Source organism: Podarcis raffonei, chromosome 18 (assembly GCF_027172205.1).
Source record: "Podarcis raffonei isolate rPodRaf1 chromosome 18, rPodRaf1.pri, whole genome shotgun sequence".
NCBI lineage: Eukaryota > Metazoa > Chordata > Lepidosauria > Squamata > Lacertidae > Podarcis > Podarcis raffonei.
In genome coordinates this window covers 8,851,158-8,872,193 of record NC_070619.1, presented here as the reverse complement: position 1 = coordinate 8,872,193, position 21,036 = coordinate 8,851,158, and the positions used below count along the sequence as shown (strand labels likewise).

Below are 21,036 nucleotides of genomic sequence, written 5' to 3'. Positions count from 1 at the left end.
TGCCTCACCCGTCGCACATCTAGGACATGCGGATGATACCCAGCTCTACCTCTCTTTCAAATCAGAACCAGTGAAGGCGGTGAAGGTCCTGTGTGAGTGTCTGGAGGCGGCTAACAGATTGAAGTTGAATCCTGACAAGACAGAAGTACTGTTTTTGGGGGACAGGAGGCGGGCGGGTGTGGAGGACTCCCTGGTCCTGAATGGGGTGACTGTGTCCCGGAAGGACCAGGTGCACAGCCTGGGAGTCATTTTGGACTCACAGCTGTCGGTGGAGGCACAGGTCAAATCCGTGTCCAGGGCAGCTGTTTACCAGCTCCATCTGGTACGCAGGATGAGACCCTCCCTGCCCGCAGACTGTCTTTCCAGAGTGGTGCATGCTCTGGTTATCTCCCGCTTGGACTACTGCAATGCGCTCTACGTGGGGCTACCTTTGAAGGTGACCTGGAAACTAATCCAGAACGGGGCAGCCAGACTGGGGACTGGGAGCGGCTGCCGAGACCATGTAACACCGGTCTTGAAAGACCTACTTTGGCTCCCAGTACGTTTCCGAGCACAATTCAAAGTGTTGGTGCTGACCTTTATAGCCCTAAATGACCTCGGCCCAGTATATCTGAAGGAGCGTCTCCTCCCCCATCGTTCTACCCGGACACTGAGGTCCAGCTCCGAGGGCCTTCTGGCGGTTCCCTCACTGAGAGAAGCCTAGTTACAGGGAACCAGGCAGAGGGCCTTCTCGGTGGTGGCGCCCGCCCTGTGGAACGCCCTCCCACCAGATGTCAAAGAGAACAACAACTACCAGACTTTTAGAAGACATCTGAAGGCAGCCCTGTTTAGGGAAGCTTTTAATGTTTGATGTATTACAGTATTTTAATTCTTTTTGGAAGCTGCCCAGAGTGGCTGGGGAAACCCAGCCAGATGGGTGGGGTATAAATAATAATAATTATTATTATGAGAGAGACAGACTGATTCAAAGCTGCAATGATACACTGGGCAAAGGATTTGGGAATGAATGGACGAATGAATCTTCATTTGCGTCAGCCATCGGCCATTGCAATAAAACAACAATGCGATATACAATGAATAGAAATAAAAAGTCAGTTGTATAAAATACATTTAAGGATTTGACTCAATAGTCAAATAGCGGATCTTGTTCTGATTGCCCCAGCTAAAAACCTTGCGGCCTTTGCTGTCACCTGCTCATCTTGATCTGCCAAGAGAAGGACACTGGGGCAGTGGTTGGGTGACCTGGAACAGACAATAAAAGAGGGGTGATAATCTAATTCCTGTTGTCTTTGTCCATGGAGTTTTCTTGGCAGGGATACTGGAGTGGCTTGCTGGTTCCTGCTCCAGGTGGATCATGTTTGGTCAAAACTCTCCACTATGACCTGTTCATCTTGGGTGGCCCTGCATGGCATGGCTCATAGCTTCTCTGAGTTATTCAAGCCCCTTCGCCACGGCAAGGCAGTGATCCATGAAGGGGATGAAAGATGGAGGGCCCAAGGAGAAGGGGACGACAGAGGACGAGATGGTGGGACAGTGTTCTCGAAGCGACCAGCATGAGTTTGACCCAACTACGGGAGGCAGTGGAGGACATGGGTGGCTGGCGTGGTCTGGTCCAGGGGGTCACCAAGAGTCAGACATGACTAAACAACAACACAATCTTATTCCTCGTCTTTATAAAGAGGGCAAGCGCAATCAAATCCTAGCTGCTGTTGTAGCATACATAAATAGATTTTTCTGAGACCTAGCTACTTCCCCCTGTGCCATTCTCAAAAGAAGTTTCTCTGGTTGTTGGGGTGCGTGTGCGTCTTTTAAACATGTTTTTCATCTTGTTATATATCATTTCCCAATTCTCTAACTATTTTGCATGTCCACCACATGTGGAAAAAAGTTCCTTCTGTTTCTAACACAATGACACAGTCCCTACCAGAGAAGAATAGCAGATTAAACTGATGGACTATGCAGAGATGGCAAAACTGACCGGAAGAATCAGGAATCAGGAAGACCAACATTTCAATAAGGAAATGGGGAAAAATATATAATTTACCTATACATATAAACAAATAATTGTAAGCGATTAAAATTAGTAGTATTGGAATGATGCTTGCAGTTAAACGTTGGGCTGTGGTTTTATTGGAGATTTATTAGAATTGGATTAACGGAGGAGATGCAGAAGGAAAAGTTAACATAAGGGTTAAAAAAAGGTAAAGGAGTCCAGTCAAAGGCGACTATGAGGTTGCGGCGCTCATCTCGCTTTCAGGTCAAGGGAGCCGGTATTTGTCTGCAGACAGCTTCCCGGATTGTGTGGCAGCAGGACTAAACCGCTTCTGGCACAACGGGACACCGTGACGGAAACCAGAGCGCACGGAAACGCCGTTTACCTTCCCGCCGCAGCGGTACCTATTTATTTACTTGCACTGGTGTGCTTTCGAACTGCTAGGTTGGCAGGAGCTGGGACAGAGCAACGGGAGCTCACCCTGTCGCGGGGATTCAAACCGCCGACCTTCCGATCGGCAAGCCCAAGAGGCTCAGTGGTTTAGACCACAGTGCCACCCGCGTCCCTTAACATAAAGGTAAAGGTAAAGGTACCCCTGCCCGTACGGGCCAGTCTTGACAGACTCTAGGGTTGTGTGCCCATCTCACTCAAGCGGCCGAGGGCCAGCGCTGTCCGGAGACACTTCCGGGTCACGTGGCCAGCGTGACAAAGCTGCATCTGGCGAGCCAGCGCAGCACACGGAAACACCATTTACCTTCCCGCCAGTAAGCGGTCCCTATTTATCTACTTGCACCCGGGGGTGCTTTCGAACTGCTAGGTTGGCAGGCGCTGGGACCGAGCAACGGGAGCGCACCCCGCCGCGGGGATTCGAACCGCCGACCTTTCGATCGGCAAGCCCTAGGTGCTGAGGCTTTTACCCACAGCGCCACCCGCGTCCCATCCCTTAACATAAGGACCCCCAAATGGGAGGAGGGAAGTCCAAGGGAACTTACAGGGTTTGTTTTATTTGTTTGTTTGGTGTATGTCTGTAAATCTGAAAATTTAAATGATTTGGTGTTGTTTTTTAAGAGCAAAATGGCACAAAACGTCTGGCAGAGGAGTAATTAATTCATCACTTGCTTTTTCCATTCCTCCTTGTTGCCTGGTCCCTCGACCTGCCGAGGAGAACAGCTTTCACATGTTTTTCTTGGCCTGTGACTGTGCTGCAAACTCAGAATCGTATAGCATCTCTCTCTCCCCCCCTCTCACCGCCAGAAGATAATCCGAGCCTCTGAGACGACAGGCCAGCTTTCTTCAAGCACCAGAGCATGTCCAACTTCTGACTGTGATTCTCTTTAATGAACTGTCCTTGATCCACTCTGAAGATAGCAGGGATTTAGAGAGCCAAAGATTTCGCTGCTTTCAGAATCACGGTGCCCATCCTGCTGGCGAAGGAAGGAGCAAGCAGGCCTGGTCTCCAAAACCAGAGGCTTACGGCGGATTCGCAGCGGCCTTCTTTGCTGGGGAGGGACGCGGGTGGCGCTGTGGGTTAAACCACAGAGCCTAGGACTTGCCGATCAGAAGGTCGGCAGTTCGAATCCCCGCGACGGGGTGAGCTCCCGTTCCTCGGTCGCTGCTCCTGCCCACTCAGCAGTTTGAAAGCACGTCAAAGTGCAAGTAGATAAATAGGTATCGCTCCGGCGGGAAGGTAAACGGCGTTTCCATGCACTGCTCTGGTTCGCCAGAAGCGGCTTAGTCCTGCTAGCCACATGACCCGGAAGCTGTACGCCGGCTCCCTCGGCCAATAAAGCGAGATGGCAACAGGATAACCTGCCATCTTGCCTCCTCGTCGTTAAAAAGAGGCAGTGCCGTGCAGTGGTTAGAGCATCAGAGATCAGGGTTTGAACGTCACGGCACTCGCTGGGTCTCGATCATTTCCCCAAATACAGCCGTACCTTGCTTCTCAAACGCCTTGTGACCTGGACATTTTGGCTCCCAAAATGCCGCAAAACCGGAAGCGAGCGTTCTGGTTTGCGAACTTTTTCCGGAAGCCGAACATACGATGCGGCTGCCCATTGGCCGCAGGAAGCTCCTGCAGCCAATCAGAAGCCGCGATTTGGTTTCCGAACGTTTTCAGAAGCCAAATGGACTTCCAGAATGCATTCTGTTCGAGAACCAAGGTACGCCTGTAACATCTTTTAGATAACCAAGCAGAAATATGGTTACAGTGGTACGTTGGGTTACATACTCTTCAGGTTACAGATGCTTCAGGTTACAGACTCCGCTAACCCAGAAGTAGTACCTCGGGTTAAGAACTTTGCTTCAAGATGAGAACAGAAATTGTGCTCTGGTGGCGCGGCAGCAGCGGGAGGCCCCATTAGCTAAAGTGGTGCTTCAGGTTAAGAACAGTTTCAGGTTAAGAACGGACCTCCAGAAGGAATTAAGTACTTAACCTGAGGTACCACTGTATATGAAACCCTTAAGGTAAAACAAAAAAACCAACACACCTGAATCTTTAAAGTTTCCGTAATGAAAAATAATAATAATATAATAAATTTTATTTATATCCCACTGTCCCCAGCCGAAGCCGGGCTCAGGGCGGCTAACAACAATAAAATAATACAACATTCTTTTTGTGTGTGTGTGTGTGGAAAGAGAATATAAAATTTACTGCATGTACGGCACTGAAAGAAAATGTTATGAAAATGTTTTACAGATGGTACATCACACCTGTAAAGTTAGCAAAGATGTATAAGACGTGTAACAAATGTTGGAAATGTAAAGAAAAAGAAGGGACGTTCTTTCATGTGTGGTGGGAATGTAAGAAAGTGAAAAGCTTTTGGGAAATGATATATAATGAAATGAAAAAAATGTTAAGATATACTTTTGCAAAAAAACTGGAGGCTTTTCTTTTAGGGATCCTAGGAAAGGATATAAGAAGAAAAGACTGTAAACTCTTTCAATACGCAGTAACGGCAGCCAGAATCTTGTTGGCCCAGAAATGGAAGCAAGAGGAAATACCGATGATAGAAGAATGGAGACTGAAACTGACAGATTATGCGGAATTGGACAAATTAACTGGGAAAATCAGATACACCAAAGACCAAAAGTTCATCGAAGACTGGGGAAAGTTCGTAGATTATCTGAAAAACGTATGTGGCATGAACACAATGCTAGTGGGATTTCAAGAGGCACTGTAAAAATAGAGAAGTATTGTTAATATGAAATAGTGGGGGAAGGGAAGTATAATGGCAATACAGTGGTACCCCGCTAGACGAATACCCCGCTAAACGAAAAACGCGCAAGACGAAAGGGCTTTCCGATATTTTTTCCGCTTCGCAAGACGAATTTTTCTATGGGGTTGTCTTGCAAAACGAAAAATTTTTCGGGGTCTTCCGTTTCCCCCCCTTTGCTGAAAGCCGCTAAGCCGCTTATCTGTCAATTACCGCTTATCAGCTGATCCGCTGATAGCGGTGCTCCGTTTTTTTCCCCTTTTCTGAAAGCCGCTAAGCCGCTTATCTGCAAATTGCCGCTTATCCGCTAATCCGCTAAAAGCCGCTAAGGCGCTTATCTGTCAATTACCGCTTATCAGCTGATCCGCTGATAGCGGTGCTCCGCAAGACGAAAATCCCTGCAAGACGAAGACACCCGCAGAACGGATTAATTTCGTCTTGCGGGGCACCACTGTACGAAAGAAGGGAATGTGTAATTAAAGTTATAAATACGGATGATTATCAGAGACGCTGAAGGAAGTTCAAAAAAGAGACAATTTGTTGTATTTTGGATAAAAATGTATAACTGTATGGAAAATCAATGATTTTTTTTAAAAAATAAAATAAAACAAAATAAAATAAAATAATACAACATTCTAAAATCTAAAATTCTAAAAAGATGGGGAACGACCCCTTCTTTTCTTGGGGATGGGGAACGGCAGCAGGAACGGCGAGTTTATTTTTCTGCCAATTTGTCTGGGCAGCTGGAGAGAGCAGCAGCAGCAGTCCTCCAATTCTGCACAGCGCTTGTGTGTGCAAAGAAATAAAAAAATGGTAGCCAGGGAGAATTACGTCATGGTGTGTTCTCTGATCTTCCCAAGGGTTGGGTAAGAGAAGGATGTCTGCCGGAGGCCTGTGTTGGCGGGGGGGGGGGGGGCGGCATGCGGCAGGGGCGGCGTTTGGCCGGCCGCGCTGCACAGAGCAACCGGAGCACTCTAAAACCACTTAGCCAGACGAGCCGGGGATGCTAGCAGTGCCAAAGTATGACCGTTTTTGGAACGACGCCCTGACTCCGTCGGAGAAACCAGCCATGAGCGGCAAGGTCGCCTCGGCCACCGGGCCGCTGCCGCCCCCCTCGGCCGCCCCCTCGGCGGACCCCCCCTGCCCCCCGCCGCTGGGCGAGGAGCAAGAGGCCGTCACCACCTTCTGCATGCTAATCCCCAAAATGCCCCAGTGGAAATTTTCCAGCCCTTCGGGGTTTCTTAGCCGGAGCCCCTCCGGCGGCAGCAGCAAGGAGATTTCGGCCACGGGGAGAGAAGTCCGGGGCACTCCGCAGCCCCCCTCGTCGGGCCTGGCCGCCGTCCTCAGCGCCTGCGAGCCCGTCTGCGCCACGCCCTGCAGCCTGCAGGTGATGAGCCGGCTGAGGGGGGGCCCCGCCGGCAGCGGGAGGAAGGCCCCACGGGCTGAGGGGGGTCGGCCGGCCGGGGAGGAATGGAGTCGCAAAGGGAGCTTTATCAGCAAACCGGTCCAAGGCTGGCTTCACCCGGACGAGAGAATCCTGGGCCCGGGGGTCTCCTATATCGTTCGGGTGAGTGGCCATCGGCCCCCTGCTTCCTTCGCAAGGGGGGGTCGTTTTGGGGGACCACGTCTGGGGGCAGTTTTTTGGGGGGACTTTTTGCAGGTTGGGCTGTGTCATTTTGGGAGGGGAGCAGAGGTGAATCCAGGTGGCAGCCCTCCCTGGGGCCGTGAAGAGTTAGTCCGCTTTGCCCCCAAATGGCAACAGGATAACCTGCAATCTGGCCTCCTCGTGGTTAAAAAGAGGCAGTGCCATGCAGTGGTTAGAGTGTCAGAGATCAGGGTTTGAACGTCACGGCGCTCGCTGGGTCTCGATCATTTCCCCGAATACAGCCGTACCTTGCTTCTCAAACGTCTTGTGACTCGGATGTTTTGGCTCCCGAATGCCGCAAACCCGGAAGCGAGCGTTCTGGTTCGCAAACTTTTTCCGGAAGCCGAACACCCTACATCGTCCGGGTGAGTGGCCCTTGGGCCCCTGCTTCCTTCACAAGGGGGGGTCGTTTTGGAGACAACAGTTTTGGGGACAGTTATTTGGGGGGGGGACTTTTTGCAACAGGCACCAAACCTTGCGAGCCCATCTACAGCCCGAAATCTGGAAACGCTGGGAGTACTAAGTCGTGCAATTTGGCGCAGTGGGGGCTGTCAACCAGAAGGTTGAATCGAGCCCACCCAGGGGGCATTTCAGGGGCTGGACTAGATGACCGTCGGGTCCCTCCCAGCTCTACAACTCTATGATTCTAGGGGGCATGGTGAAAAAAGTAGCGGACCTCAGGGGACGCCCTGCCAATCAGATACCTGGTCTGACATACTGGTTGCAGTTGCTCTGTGGAGTGGAGTTCACTCTGCACGTGCTCAGAGGCCATCCCGATAGTAGTTTCCTGCTCCGACGGGTCTTTTGTGCGCTGTGGAGTATTTTGGGAGCACCCCGGCATGTTTTCAGTCGAGGTAGGGCTTTCAGAACGAATCAAGCCCGAGCCCCAGGACCTCTTGCTCATAAGCTAGCGGACGGTGATCACTAGTTTGACTTTTTTTGGGCCCAGAAGCAAATGTACCCATTGCACAGACTGGTATGACGTTACAGTCGCCGTTTTGAATTAATCAGGGCCGGAAGTGGATGGGGCTTGAGGTTTATGTGTTGGTGGAGGGGAGACGAAAGACAGAGTAGGTTTTGCCGTTTATATTTTAGCCCCCTCCACTCAGCGCAGGATTGAAGGGTGTAAAGAGGATCTGATCTGGGGTTTCCTCCTAGCGACTTACATGTAACAGCAACCTGAAATCACAGCGGCCCGTTTCATGATGCCCTCAAAGTTTGGAAGGAGTTAAAAAAAGAGTCCCCCCCCCCACTTCAGCAGCACTAGTAATTTGGGGCTGTCCTTTAAATATATAAACATAAGAACAAGCATAGGCGTTAAACGATAACCAGGGCTGGTGTGGTAGCTTGCGAGACGCGAGTTCGAATCCCCGCTCAGCGATGGAGCTGAGTGGGTGAGCTGCAGCCTCAGCCTGACCTACCTCACAGGGTTGTTGTGAGTGGATGGGAGAAACATTATTATTATTATTATTATATTGCCATGAACTCCGTGGAGGGATAGATAAACGCTGTAGATAATTATCACAATGCTGATATTCAGGAAACAGGACGCAGAAACCTGGGACTTGGAGTTACAGTGGTGCCTCGCAAGACGAAATTAATCCGTTCCGCGAATCTCTTCGTCTTGCGGTTTTTTCGTCTTGCGAAGCACGGCTATTAGCGGCTATTAACGGCTTAGCGGCTTAGCGGCTATTAACGGCTTAGCGGCTATTAATGGCTTAGCGGCTATTAACGGCTTAGCGGCTTAGTGGCTATTAACGGCTTAGCGGCTTAGCGGCTTTAAGAAAAAGGAAACAAACTCGCAAGAACTTGCAAGACGTTTCGTCTTGCGAAGCAAGCCCATAGGGAAATTCGTCTTGCGGAACGACTCAAAAAACAGAAAACCCTTTCGTCTAGCGAGTTTTTCGTCATGCGAGGCATTCGTCTTGCGAGGCACCACTGTATACTTTTGAACAAATAATTCTTTCTTTCTAGAGACGTAGAGAGCACTTTCTTTATTTCAATTAGAAGATGGGCACCACTTCCTTCCTCCTTCTTTTTTTAACCCAGCGCTTCAGCCAGGAAAGAAACCCCCTGAAAGCTGCTTGCAGATATCAGGGAAAGGGCAATCTCTGCCCTACAGCGTAAAACTGGAAAGACATGTCACAAAAGGAAAAGAGGGAGGAGGAGGGAGGAGGAGGAGGAACCCTTTAGTTAACCCCTTGTTCTTAATTCATTTAAGGGGCCATTTATTTTGACAGGCAAATTGCAGCAGCAAAGCCTCTTTTGTGGGGAGGGGAGGGAATCTTCCTTGCCCGGAAAATGATTATAAATCATTCCTTGTTAAGCTGGGTTTCTCGAGAAACATCTATTGTTCTGAACCTCTGCCGGCTGAGAAGTCAGAAACGAATAGCATATGAGGACAGAACAGTTCTGAGGGTCACAGGCCGGCTGTTGGTATACATGGGATGTGATCCCCCGGTGTGCTCAGATGGCTTTACTCTTGAGTAAGGATGGAGGGACGCGGGTGGCGCTGTGGGTTAAACCACAGAGCCTAGGACTTGCCGATCAGAAGGTCAGCGGTTCGAATCCCCGTGACGGGGTGAGCTGCCGTTGCTCAGTCCCTGCTCCTGCCAACCTAGCAGTTCGAAAGCACGTCAAAGTGCAAGTAGATAAATAGGTACCACTCCGGCGGGAAGGTAAACGGCGTTTCCATGCGCTGCTCTGGTTCTCCAGAAGCGGCTTAGTCCTGCTGTCCACATGACCCGGAAGCTGTACGCCGGCTCCCTCGGCCAGTAAAGCGAGATGAGCGCCACAACCCCAGATTCGGCCACGACTGGACCTAATGGTCAGGGGTCCCTTTACGTTTAAGGATGGAGGAGAGATTCAAATCAGTAAAACTGTGAGACAGCTGGGTATGTTTAACCAGAAGACTGAGAGGTGATTGCGAGAGCCGTCTTCAAATATCTGAAGGGCTATTCCAGGGGTCAGCAAACTTTTTCATCAGGGGGCCAGTCCACTGTCCCTCAGAACTTGTGTGGGGCTGGACTAGATTTTGAAAAAAGAAGAACGAATTCCTATGCCCCACAAATAACCCAGAGATGCATTTTAAATAAAAGCACACATTCTACTCATGTAAAAAGACGCTGATTCCCGGACCGTCTGCGGGCCGGATTGAGAAGGTGATTGGTCCAGATCCAGCCCCCCGGCCTTAGTTTGCCTACCCACGGGCTATTCCATGGAAGATGGAGCAAGCTTGTTTTCTCCTGCTCTGGAGGGTACGACTCGAACCCATGGCTTCAAGTTACAAGGAAGGCGATTTCAGCTAAACACTAGGAAGAACTTTCTCAGGACAAGAGCTGTTTGGCAGTGGAACAAGACTCCATCAGAAGGTGGTGGAAGTTTTTAAGCAGAGGTTGGATGGCCATCTGTCAGGGATTCTTCAGCTGTGATTTGGGGGTTGGTCTAGATGATCGCTGGGGCTCCCTTTCAACTCAACAATTCAATGATTCTTTGCTCCCGTCAAACCCTCACTTTCCCGAACACCATGCGAACCCATCCACAGCTACCTTTCAAAATTCGCACTTCTACGAATTTTGCGACGCAAGCCTCGTTGACGAAAAAAAATTGCATTTGTTTGGGCAAAATGGGCATCTTTTCACACTTGTGAAAGCAACATCCTAATATGCATTATATAAAAGGGGGGGGACTGATTTGCAAAAGGGCATGCGCATAATATAAAAATGTGTTTGTCGGAAGGAATTTGCACTGAAACGCTATAGAATTTTCATGAGGGTTCCCCGCCCCCGCCAGTTGAGAAATAAACTGCAAATTGCCACAAAATCTGAAGAACTGAAAATAAGAATGCAAAAATGAGAAGCAGGGAAGGCCGAAAGGGATGGCTCCTTCCATTCCTATTCTCAAGTTCTATTTCCTGGTTTCAGATTAGGGAGATTTGTCAAATAATTCTGTGTACATTGCGGCAGCCTTTGGCTATGTGCAATAAAACTGACTGAGACTGAGATCAGGGAGATGGTGGTTGTTATTCTTCTAGAATAGTCTCCTAAGGCAAATAGCCTTTTTGGGGGGGGCTGGGAGAGGTCCCAAGGGGAGTAAATCAGAGGAGAGCAGAACGAGGTGTGTGTAGCTAAATTTTTCTCAGAGTAAACTCAATGGAATTGATGGGCCTGAGTTAGTCATGTCCGTTAAGGTCAATGGGTTTTGTCAGTAGCAGAATTTAGCCGCAGACAAGGAAGGATAGGGAATAATTCTGATTCCACTCATGGTTTGAGGAGAACCTACCTGATGGATGCTTCCCCAAACAATGTGTGGAACAAACCACGGCTATCCTCTGAAATTTGCAGATTTTCAAATTTAGCAGGGCCCTTCTTCAGTCAAAGAATGTGTAAGTGAGAGAAAGAGAGAGAGAGATTGAGAGGTATAGAAATCTATACAATTTTGAAACCTCTCATTACTGCTTTACTAGCATCCCAAAAGGGACGCGGGTGGTGCTGTGGGTTAAACCGCAGAGCCTAGGATTTGCCGATCAGAAGGTCGGCGGTTCGAATCCCCGTGATGGGGTGAGCTCCCGTTGCTCGGTCCCTGCTCCTGCCAACCTAGCAGTTTGAAAGCACGTCAAAGTGCAAGCAGATAAATAGGTACCACTCTGGCGGGAAGGTAAACGGCGTTTCCGTGTGCTGCTCTGGTTCGCCAGAAGTGGCTTAGTCCTGCTGGCCACATGACCTGGAAGCTGTATGCCAGCTCCCTTGGCCAGTAAAGCGAGATGAGCGCCGCAACCCCAGAGTCGGTCACGACTGGACCTAATGGTCAGGGGTCCCTTTACCTTTACCTTAGCATCCCAAACCGTCTTTCTTTCTATCTCTCGATTTAAATTTAATTCAAAACCATCCCTCAGGGCTTTTTTTCTGCTTTTCGTAAAACATTTTGATTATCTAAAAGCCCTTCATTTAATCTCCATCTAAACGGATGTGTTTCCCCCCTATCCTCTTAATTCAAATATTACTGAATTACGATCGAAAAGTGGAAGATTTGGGAGTGATAAACGGAAGCCCTTCTTCACATAGTGCGCGGTTAACCTGTGGAACTCCTTCCCACAGGAGCCAGCAATGGCCGCCAGCCATGGATGACTTTAAAAGGGGATGGATATAGTTATAGCCGAAGCAGCAGTCCTTCAGAATGGCACCTGCCAAAGCCACAGGAGCCGAGCACGTTGGTCTTGGATTCGAATCCTGATTTCTGGTTTCCCTGGTCGGCCACTGTGAGACCAGGATACCGGGCAGGATAATAATAAAAAAATAATAATTTATACCCCGCCCATCTGGCTGGGCTTCCCCAGCCACTCTGGGCGGCTTCCAAAAAACAAAAAATTAAAATACTCTAATACATCAAACATTAAAAGCTTCCCTAAACAGGACTGCCTTCAGATGTCTTCTAAAAGTCTGGTAGTTGTTGTTCTCTTTGACATCTGGTGGGAGGACGTTCCACAGGGTGGGTGCCACTACCGAGAAGGCCCTCTGCCTGGTTCCCTGTAACTTGGCTTCTCGCAGTGAGGGAACCACCAGAAGGCCCTCGGCGCTGGACCTCAGCGTCAGGGCAGAACGATGGGGGTGGAGACGCTCCTTCAGATGATCCAAAAGGTCCTTCTTGTGCTCTTAAGGGACCCCAAGGGCCACTTAATGCAACCCCCTGCAGTGCGAGAGTTGCAGAAGTCAGAGTTGGACTGCTTCACCTTTGCTGATGCCCCTTCTCTGCTTTTTCAGTACATGGGATGCATCGAGATCCTGCGGTCGATGAGGTCCCTAGATTTCAACACCCGGACGCAAGTTACCAAGTAAGTGTCATCAAACCCCAATTTGATCAGGACAGGGTTGGCTGGGGGGAAGTTAGAGATGACAGGGTATAGGGCGGTATATTGTTTAGTCGTTTAGTCGTGTCTGACTCTTCGTGACCCCCTGGACCAGAGCACGCCAGGCCCTCCTGTCTTCCACTGCCTCTCGCAGTTTGGTCAAACTCATGTTGGCACCTTCAAGAACACTGTCCCACCATCTCGTCCTCTGTCGTCCCCTTCTCCTTGTGCCCTCCATCTTTCCCAACATCAGGGTCTTTTCCAGGGAGTCTTCTCTTCTCCTGAGGTGGCCAAAGTCTTGGAGCCTCAGCTTCAGGATCTGTCCTTCCCTTGAGCACTCAGGGCTGATTTCCTTCAGAATGGAGAGGTTTGATCTTCTTGCAGTCCATGGGACTCTCAAGAGTCTCCTCCAGCACCAGAATTCAAAAGCATCCATTCTTTGGCGATCAGCCTTCTTGATGGTCCAGCTCTCACTTCCATACATCACTACTGGGAAAACCATAGCTTTTACTATACGGACCTTTGTCGGCAAGGTGATGTCGGCAAGGGCGGTATATGCATTCAGTTGTTAATAAATAATAATAATAATAATAATAATAATAATAATACTATTAAAGTGCTCCATGGAGTGGGGGAGAATGGGGTGTGTGTCTCAGAACTCTTAACAAACAGCAGCTCCAAGGATTCGGGAGTGGGGACATGACTATTTAACTTGGCATAGTGGCCCTGTGGTCTAAACCACTGAGCCTCTTGGGCTTGCCAATCAGAAGGTCGGCGGTTCATATCCCCGTGACGGGGTGAGCTCCTGTTGCTCGGTCCCTGCTCCTGCCCACCTAGCAGTTCGAAAGCACGTCAAAGTGCAAGTAGATAAATAGGTACCGCTCCAGCGGGAAGGTAAACGGCGTTTCCGTGCGTTGCTCTGGTTCGCCAGAAGCGGCTTAGTCCTGCTGGCCACATGACCCAGAAAAACCGTCTGCGGACAAACGTTGGCTCCTTCGGCCTGTAAAGCAAGATGAGCGCCGCAACCCCAGAGTCGTTCGCAGCCGGACTTAACTGTCAGGGGTCCTTTACCTTTTTAGTGCTGCTTTCAATCTTTGGTGTGGTTGCAGAGGGTTAAAGTGGGGTGGTTCTGCTTTAAACTCCAATGCGGATGGGAGGCCTGCGTTGTGTCTTTGCCATAGCTGTCAACTTTTCCCTTTTCTTGCAAGGAATCCTGTTTGGAATAAGGGAATTTCCCTTAAAAAAAGGGAAACGTTGACAGCTATGGTCTTTGCCCTGATGCAGCAGCCAGGATCTTCCGTACGCACTCATGTCAGGGATGAGGACCGCCCTGGGGACAGCTTGACACATCAGCCCTACAGGAAGGAGGAGGGAGGAGGAACCACGGCGAGGGGGTAGCCCCCTTCTCTCGCCCGTGCAAAGTGCGGATCGATGGTGGGTAACTGGAGAAGGGAGGCATCTCCGCAGTGGGGCAGGAGGGCCATGCATTATTGAAGAGACACTGCCCCTTTCCCACCTTCCGACCCCAATGACTTTGGAGTCCGAATGCGGAGGCAGCAAGTTTGCTTGGAAATGGATTGCTCCGATAGGGATTCCTGCGCGTGTGGGGTAGGCTGGGAGATGCCCCACTGCTGGGAGGTCTTCCTCTGTAGCATTTTTTCTCTCCCTCCCCGAACCTCTGCTCCAACACCACACAGTCTCTGCCTCTCTCGTTGCAAATTGCCTTCATTTTGTTGTTGTTTAGTCGTTTTGTCCTGTCCAACTTTTCGTGACCAGAGCACACCAGGCACTCCTGTCTCCCACTGCCTCCCGCAGTTTGGTCAAATTCATGCTGGTATCTTCGAGAACAGAAGGGACGCGGGTGGCGCTGTGGGTTAAACCACAGAGCCTAGGACTTGCTGATCAGAAGGTCGGCGGTTCGAATCCCCGTGACGGGGTGAGCTCAGTCCCTGCTCCTGCCAACCGAGCAGTTTGATAGCACGTCAAAGTGCAAATAGATAAATAGGTACCGCTGCGGCGGGAAGGTAAACGGTGTTTCCATGTACAGCTCTGGTTTGCCAGAAGCAGCTTAGTCCTGCTGGCCACATGACCCGGAAGCTGTACACTGGCTCCCTCGGCCAATAAAGTGAGATGAGTGCCGCAACCCCAGAGTTGGTCACGACTGGACCTAATGGTCAGGGGTCCCTTTACCTTTACCTTTAGCTTCGAGAACACTGTCCCACCATCTCGTCTTTTCCAGGGAGTCTTCTCTTCTCATGAGGTGGCCCAAGTCAAAAGCATCCATTCTTCGGCGATCAGCCTTCTTTATGGTCCAGCTCTCACTTCCATACATCACTACTGGGAAAACCATAGCTTGAACTATATGGGCCTTTGTTGGCAAGGTGATGTCTCTGCTTTTTAGGATGCCTTCATTTCGCCATCCCCAATTAACAGCTCCATAAAGAAGGCTGATCGCCGAAGAATTGATGCTTCTGAATTCTGGTGCTGGAGGAGACTCTTGAGAGTCCCATGGATTGCAAGAAGATCAAATGCATCCATTCTTAAGGAAACCAGCCCTGAGTGCTCACTGGAAGGACAGATCCTGAAGCTGAGGCTCCAAGACATTGGCCACCTCATGAGAAGAGAAGACTCCCTGGAAAAGACCCTGATGTTGGGAAAGATGGAGGGCACAAGGAGAAGGGGACGACAGAGGACGAGATGGTGGGACAGTGTTCTCGAAGCTACAAGCATGAGTTTGACCAAACTGCGGGAGGCAGTGGAAGACAGGAGTGCCTGGCGTGCTCTGGTCCAGGGGGTCATGAAGAGGCGGACACTACTAAACGACTAAACGACAACAAAATTAACAGCCAGCTTGATGGGATCATGAATTTAATCACCCTCTTTCATAATCCCCTGCGTCAGGGAATTCCACAGTTTAGCTCTGCGCTGTGTAGAGAAGGACTCCCTTTATCCGGCATGCATCTTCCCTGCTGAAAATGTTCAATACAATATAAATATGTTGGAAAATCTTACCGCATTGCGCTTCAATGGATGTCCACAAGCTTGACTAGATTGAGAGGGGCCTAACACTGAGCCATTTATTATATGTCACTGATATTCTGGAATTGTTTCTTCCTTTTCCAGGGAAGCCATCAACAGACTGTACGAAGCTGTTCCGGGAGTCAAAGGAACCTGGAAGAAGAAGGTGTGTTTGATACCCGCTCCAGCCTCTATGAGATTATTGCAGAAAACAGTAATTTTGGACTGGACCACAGCTCAGTGGCAGAACATATGCTTTGCATGTAGAAGGACCCAGGCTCAGTCCCCGATGGCATTTCTGGGTAGGACTGGGAAAGACTCCGGTGTGAAATAATCATAATAATAGTAATAATATATTATATCTGGCCAGGTTTCCCCAGCCACTCTGGGCTGCTCCCAACAGAACATTAAAAACATGATAAAACATCAAACATTAAAAACTTCCCGAAACAAGGCTGCCTTCAGATGTCTTCTAAAAGCCAGGTAGTTGTTTATTTCCTTGACATCTGATGGGAGGGTGTTCCATAGGGCGGGCGCCACCACCGAGAAGGCCCTCTGCCTAGTTCCCTGTAATCTCACATCTCACAGGGAGGGAACCACCAGAAGGCCCTCAGAGCTGGACCGCTCGGTCCAGGCTGGACAATGGAGGTGGAGACACTCCTTCAGGGATACTGGGCCGTTTAGGGCTTTCAAGGTCAGCACCGACACTTTGAATCGTGCTCGGAAATGTCCTGGGAGCCAATGTAGGTCTTTCAGGACCGGTGTTATATGGTCTCGGCGGCCGCTCCCAGTCCCCAGTCTAGCCGCCGCATTCTGGATTAATTGCAGCTTCCGGGTCACCTTCAAAGGTAGCCCCACGTAGAGCACATTGCAGTAGTCCAAGCGGGAGATAACCAGAGCATGCACCACTCTGACAAGACAGTCCACAGGCAGGGAGGGTCTCATCCTGCGTACCAGATGGAGTTGGTAGACAGCCGCCCTGGACACAGAATTGACCTGTGCCTCCATGGACAGCTGTGATGGGGAAATGGCCATAAAGGACTGAGGGTTTTCACAAGTTGTTTGGCATGACCCTCTCTCTCTTCCCTCTCTCCTCCCAGGCACCTAACAAAGCTCTCTTCTCAATTCTGGGCAAAAGCAATCTCCGTTTCGCTGGCATTAGTATAGCGGTCAACATCTCCATCGACGGGCTGAATCTCATGATTCCTACAACCCGACAGGTAAGCCCTGAATACCCCTCAATATTCCAATATTCCCAGTTGAGGGCCCTTGTCTTGGCTGGTGCTGAGAGGTGTCCACCACCCAGGCATGATCCTTGCCAATCAGGGCTCACATAGTGATGTCACTGTGGGCAAACGAAGCCAAAAGGTGGAGGAAGGGCAAGACTTCCTGGACGAGCCACAGGGTGTTCCTAGAAAATCTGGGATCTTGCCGTGATTGGGTGATGTCACTGAGGGTCAAGGAAGCCAAGTTAGAGTGAGGGCAACGTTTCCCGGGCTAGTCATAGGTGTGGTCCTAGTCAATCAGGGATCACAAGTTGAACGGATGGTGTCACAGAACTTCGTCAGCTGGTCACATGCTTGGTCTAGTTCAAAGAGGGCCAGATTTGATGAAGTGAACATGTGTGTGGCGATGTTGACCCTGTGCCACCACTGCGATTGCTTTTTCCGCTGCTACCACCCCGCATCTCACGGGGGCACACGGAGTCCAGTCCGTTGTTAACATAAACAAATAATTGAGTTTATTTTCAAATGCAGGAACAAGCTTATGATTTCAGTTATTTTTTCTCTTGTCAGTTTCTTATTCTTAGTTCCTAACAACTCCAAACTGATTATTCCAACTATCTATCTGACTCCACCGAACAATTCCTCTCACTCTCTCACAATACAACTCTACCAACCCACACCTAAACCTCCCTCTTCCTTCTTCAACTCTCAAACCTCAACTTCAACTGATTTTCAAAACCTCCCACTCTAACTTTTATTCCCCCCTTTCATTCTCACTGGCCAATCACATCACATCTATTTTAACCCTTTGCTTATGTCCCATCCTAGGAGGCAAACTCCACAATGTGTGAGGGCCAACCAAAGTTGTTGACCTTTTTTTAGGATTTGACCCCAATAAATAAGCTGCCACAAGCCCCCAAAATGGACTTGCCTGGTCTAGTCAGTCAAGGATAATGTGTTGAGGTAATGATGTCAGCACAGGCTGATTGTCAGAAACACTTCCATTTCATTGCCTTTTTTTGGGGGGGGGAACACCTTTTGACAAGGACTACCGTATTTTTCGCTCTATAAGACGCACCAGACCACAAGATGCACCTAGTTTTTGGAGGAGGAAAACAAGGGGAAAAAATATTCTGAATCTCAGAAGCCAGAACAGCAAGAGGGATCCCTGCGCAGCGAAAGCAGCAATCCCTCTTGCTGTTCTGGCTTCTGGGATAGCTGCGCAGCCTGCATTCGCTCCATAAGACGCACACACATTTCCCCTTACTTTTTAGGAGGGAAAAAGTCAGTCTTATAGAGCAAAAAATACAATTGGCTGCAAATAATAATAATAATAATAATAATAATAATAATAATAATAATAATAATTTATACCCCTCCCATTTGGCTGAGTTTCCCCAGCCACTCTGGGCGGCTCCCAATCAAGTATTAAAAACAATACAGCGTTAAATATTAAAAACTTCCCTGAACAGGGCTGCCTTCAGATGTCTTTTAAAGATAGGATAGCTGCTTATTTCCTTCACATCTGAAGGAAGGTAGGGCGGGTGCCACTACCGAGAAGGCCCTCTGTCTGGTTCCCTGTAACCTCACTTCTCGCAATGAGGGAACCGCCAGAAGGCCTTCAGAGATGGACCCAGGTGTCCGGGCTGAACGATGGGGGTGGAGATGCTCCTTCAGGTATACAGGACCGAGGCCGTTTAGGGCTTTCAAGGTCAGCACCAACACTTTGAATTGTGCTTGGAAAGGTACTGGGAGCCAATGCAGATCTCTCAGAACTGGTGTTATGTGTCTCGGCGGCCGCTCCCAGTCCCCAGTCTAGCTGCCGCATTCTGGATTAGTTGCAGTTTCCGGGTCACCTTCAAAGGTAGCCCCACATAGAGCGCATGGCAGTAGTCCAAGTGGGAGATAACCAGAGCATGCACCACTCTGGCCAGACAGTCTGCGGGCAGGGAGGGTCTCATCCTGCGTACCAGGTGGAGCTGCCCTGGACACAGAATGGACCTGTGCCTCCATGGACAGCGGTGAGTCCAAAATGACTCCCAGGCTGCACACCTGGTCCTTCAGGGGCACAGTTACCCCATTCAGGACCAGGGAATCCCCACCTGCCCGCCCCCTGTCCCCCATAAACAGTGCTTCTGTCTTGTCAGGATTCAACCTCAGTCTGTGGAGAACTGAAGTTTAAGATTGGGAAAGATGAGAGAAGGGTAGTCCAATGGGCACCTCCTTCCATCCTGCCCAAGTGAGCTGCACACAGGTTCTTAAGCCCCTCCCTCCAGGTGTAGATCAGCTCCTGGATTGGCCGGGCCTAGTGTGAGCTGGGGCTGATGGGAGTTGTAGTCTGAGTCATTGGAGGGCAACGGCTTGGCCTGTGTTGGCCCTTGACCATGGTCACCAAAGCTGGCCCAAGCAAGGTTGTGGAAGGTGGGAATTCAATTTCGTTTGCATTTATGGAATTGCCACTTTCCAGAATAACACAGCCGTCCTTAGATACAGTGGTACCTCTAGTTACAGACTTAATTCGTTCCGGAGGTCCGTTCTTAACCTGAAACTGTTCTTAACTAGAGGTGTGTTTTTGCTAATGGGGTCTCTTGCTGCCGCTGCACCACTGGCACACGATTTCCGTTCTCGTCCTGGGGCAAAGTTCTCAACTCGAGGGAACTCTTCTAGGTTAGCGGAGTTTGTAACCTGAAGCGCGTGCCAATGGTTCAGGGATTATGGTAGTTGTAGTCCGGAGTCCTCTTCCAAGTTTGAAGAACGGCAGGCCTACAGAAACGCCTCTGTTCGGAGGAATGGGTGCCAAAATGCTGGCGGATTTCCACGAGGGCTTTAAGGAATATTAATAAATCTCAGACTGATGTCGAGAGCTGAATTGGAGACTGGGGAAATGAGGAACCAAATGTGTCAGGGAACGGCCATCGGCTCAGGGGCGAGAGGGGAAAAGCCGGATGGATTACACAAATTGCTGTTAGGGTACCAAGGGGTTGCTCGAGAGCAAGTAGGCAAATGCCTCCCTGCTCGGCTGTGAAGCCTTGCTTTTGATGCCAAAGTAAACTTTTCCTGTCCAGAGCGCCACTCTCCACTGGCAGAATCTGTGAGTGGGCGGTCCTTAAACCTTCCCCAGCAGAGTAGTTTCTTGACACCCAGTCTGCGCCTCCCCTCTCGGTGCGGAAGCCTACTGCGCAGGGAGGGCGTGGGTAACGTAGGACCTCTCTCCTCCCCGCTTTGCTCAGGCCAGGTGTCCTGGCACCGCCTCGCCTCCTCTGAGCCCTGAAGCTCCTCTCCACTGGAGGCGTGGTTACTCTCTTCCGTTGAGGAGGAGCTGCTTCCCACGATCTTTGGGGGGTTGTCTGTAATCCAGCCGGCTTTTCCCCTCTCACCCCTGAGCCCATGGCAGTTCCCTGACAAAATGGAACATGTCCGCTTGTTCCAGGTGCCGTGACATCAGAGAGGGCAGGTTGTCTCTGTGGTGTTGGCCGCCATTGCAGTGGCGCTCCCTGAGAAGACCTCGCCAATCCTTTAGGGGGTATCACGCCGCCCCAAGGTTGTCCTGTCCCCCGTTCTGTGCCGAAAGAGGCCTAGGCGACCCCAACGTTTGCGAGGAAGGCTTTGCCCCTGAGAGACTCGAGTGCGGATTGATCTGCTCAGTCCCTCCCTCTCTCTCTCTCTCCAAATGCTCTATCGACCCAGTCGCTGAGCGATGTCTAAGTCATCTCCATGACCTTCTCTGTCCTCCGTGTCTGTCAAGCTCTTCTCAACGCCTCTCCCTCCCTCCCACCCACTTCTGCCTGTCTCTTTCCATCGCAGATCATCGCGAACCACCACATGCAATCCATCTCCTTCGCTTCGGGGGGTGATACGGTAAGGTGGGGGTTCGAAAGCTTTGCCGTGTGTGTGTTTGTGTGTCAAACTGCGGGAGCAGTCGGGGAAGAGGCACAGGCATCTGGGACGGATGAAACGCAGGACGATCGTAGCCCCAAAACAAAACTGTGCCGGAAGGACTGTAGGAATGGGCATGCATGCAAAACAACAAGAACAATAATAATTTATTATTTATACCCCACCCATCGGACTGGGCTTTCCCAGCCACTCTGGGCGGC

At 50.1% G+C, this 21,036-nt stretch overlaps 1 protein-coding gene across 2 annotated transcripts in view; it reads left to right on the top strand.

Annotated features, from left to right (window-relative positions):
- Window positions 1-6,141: 6,141 nt before the first annotated feature.
- SHC2 (SHC adaptor protein 2) overlaps window positions 6,142-21,036 on the top strand; it is a 37,592-nt gene continuing 22,697 nt past the window's right edge. The window contains exons 1-5 of one of the 2 annotated variants that reach the window (XM_053372777.1): window positions 6,142-6,772; window positions 12,610-12,680; window positions 15,819-15,879; window positions 16,814-16,933; window positions 20,744-20,797. In XM_053372777.1, the coding sequence (XP_053228752.1) occupies window positions 6,209-6,772; window positions 12,610-12,680; window positions 15,819-15,879; window positions 16,814-16,933; window positions 20,744-20,797 (870 nt within the window). In that variant the 5' untranslated portion in view covers window positions 6,142-6,208. The remainder of the gene's footprint in view (window positions 6,773-12,609; window positions 12,681-15,818; window positions 15,880-16,813; window positions 16,934-20,743; window positions 20,798-21,036) is intronic. The other variant, XM_053372778.1, reaches the window with a different exon arrangement.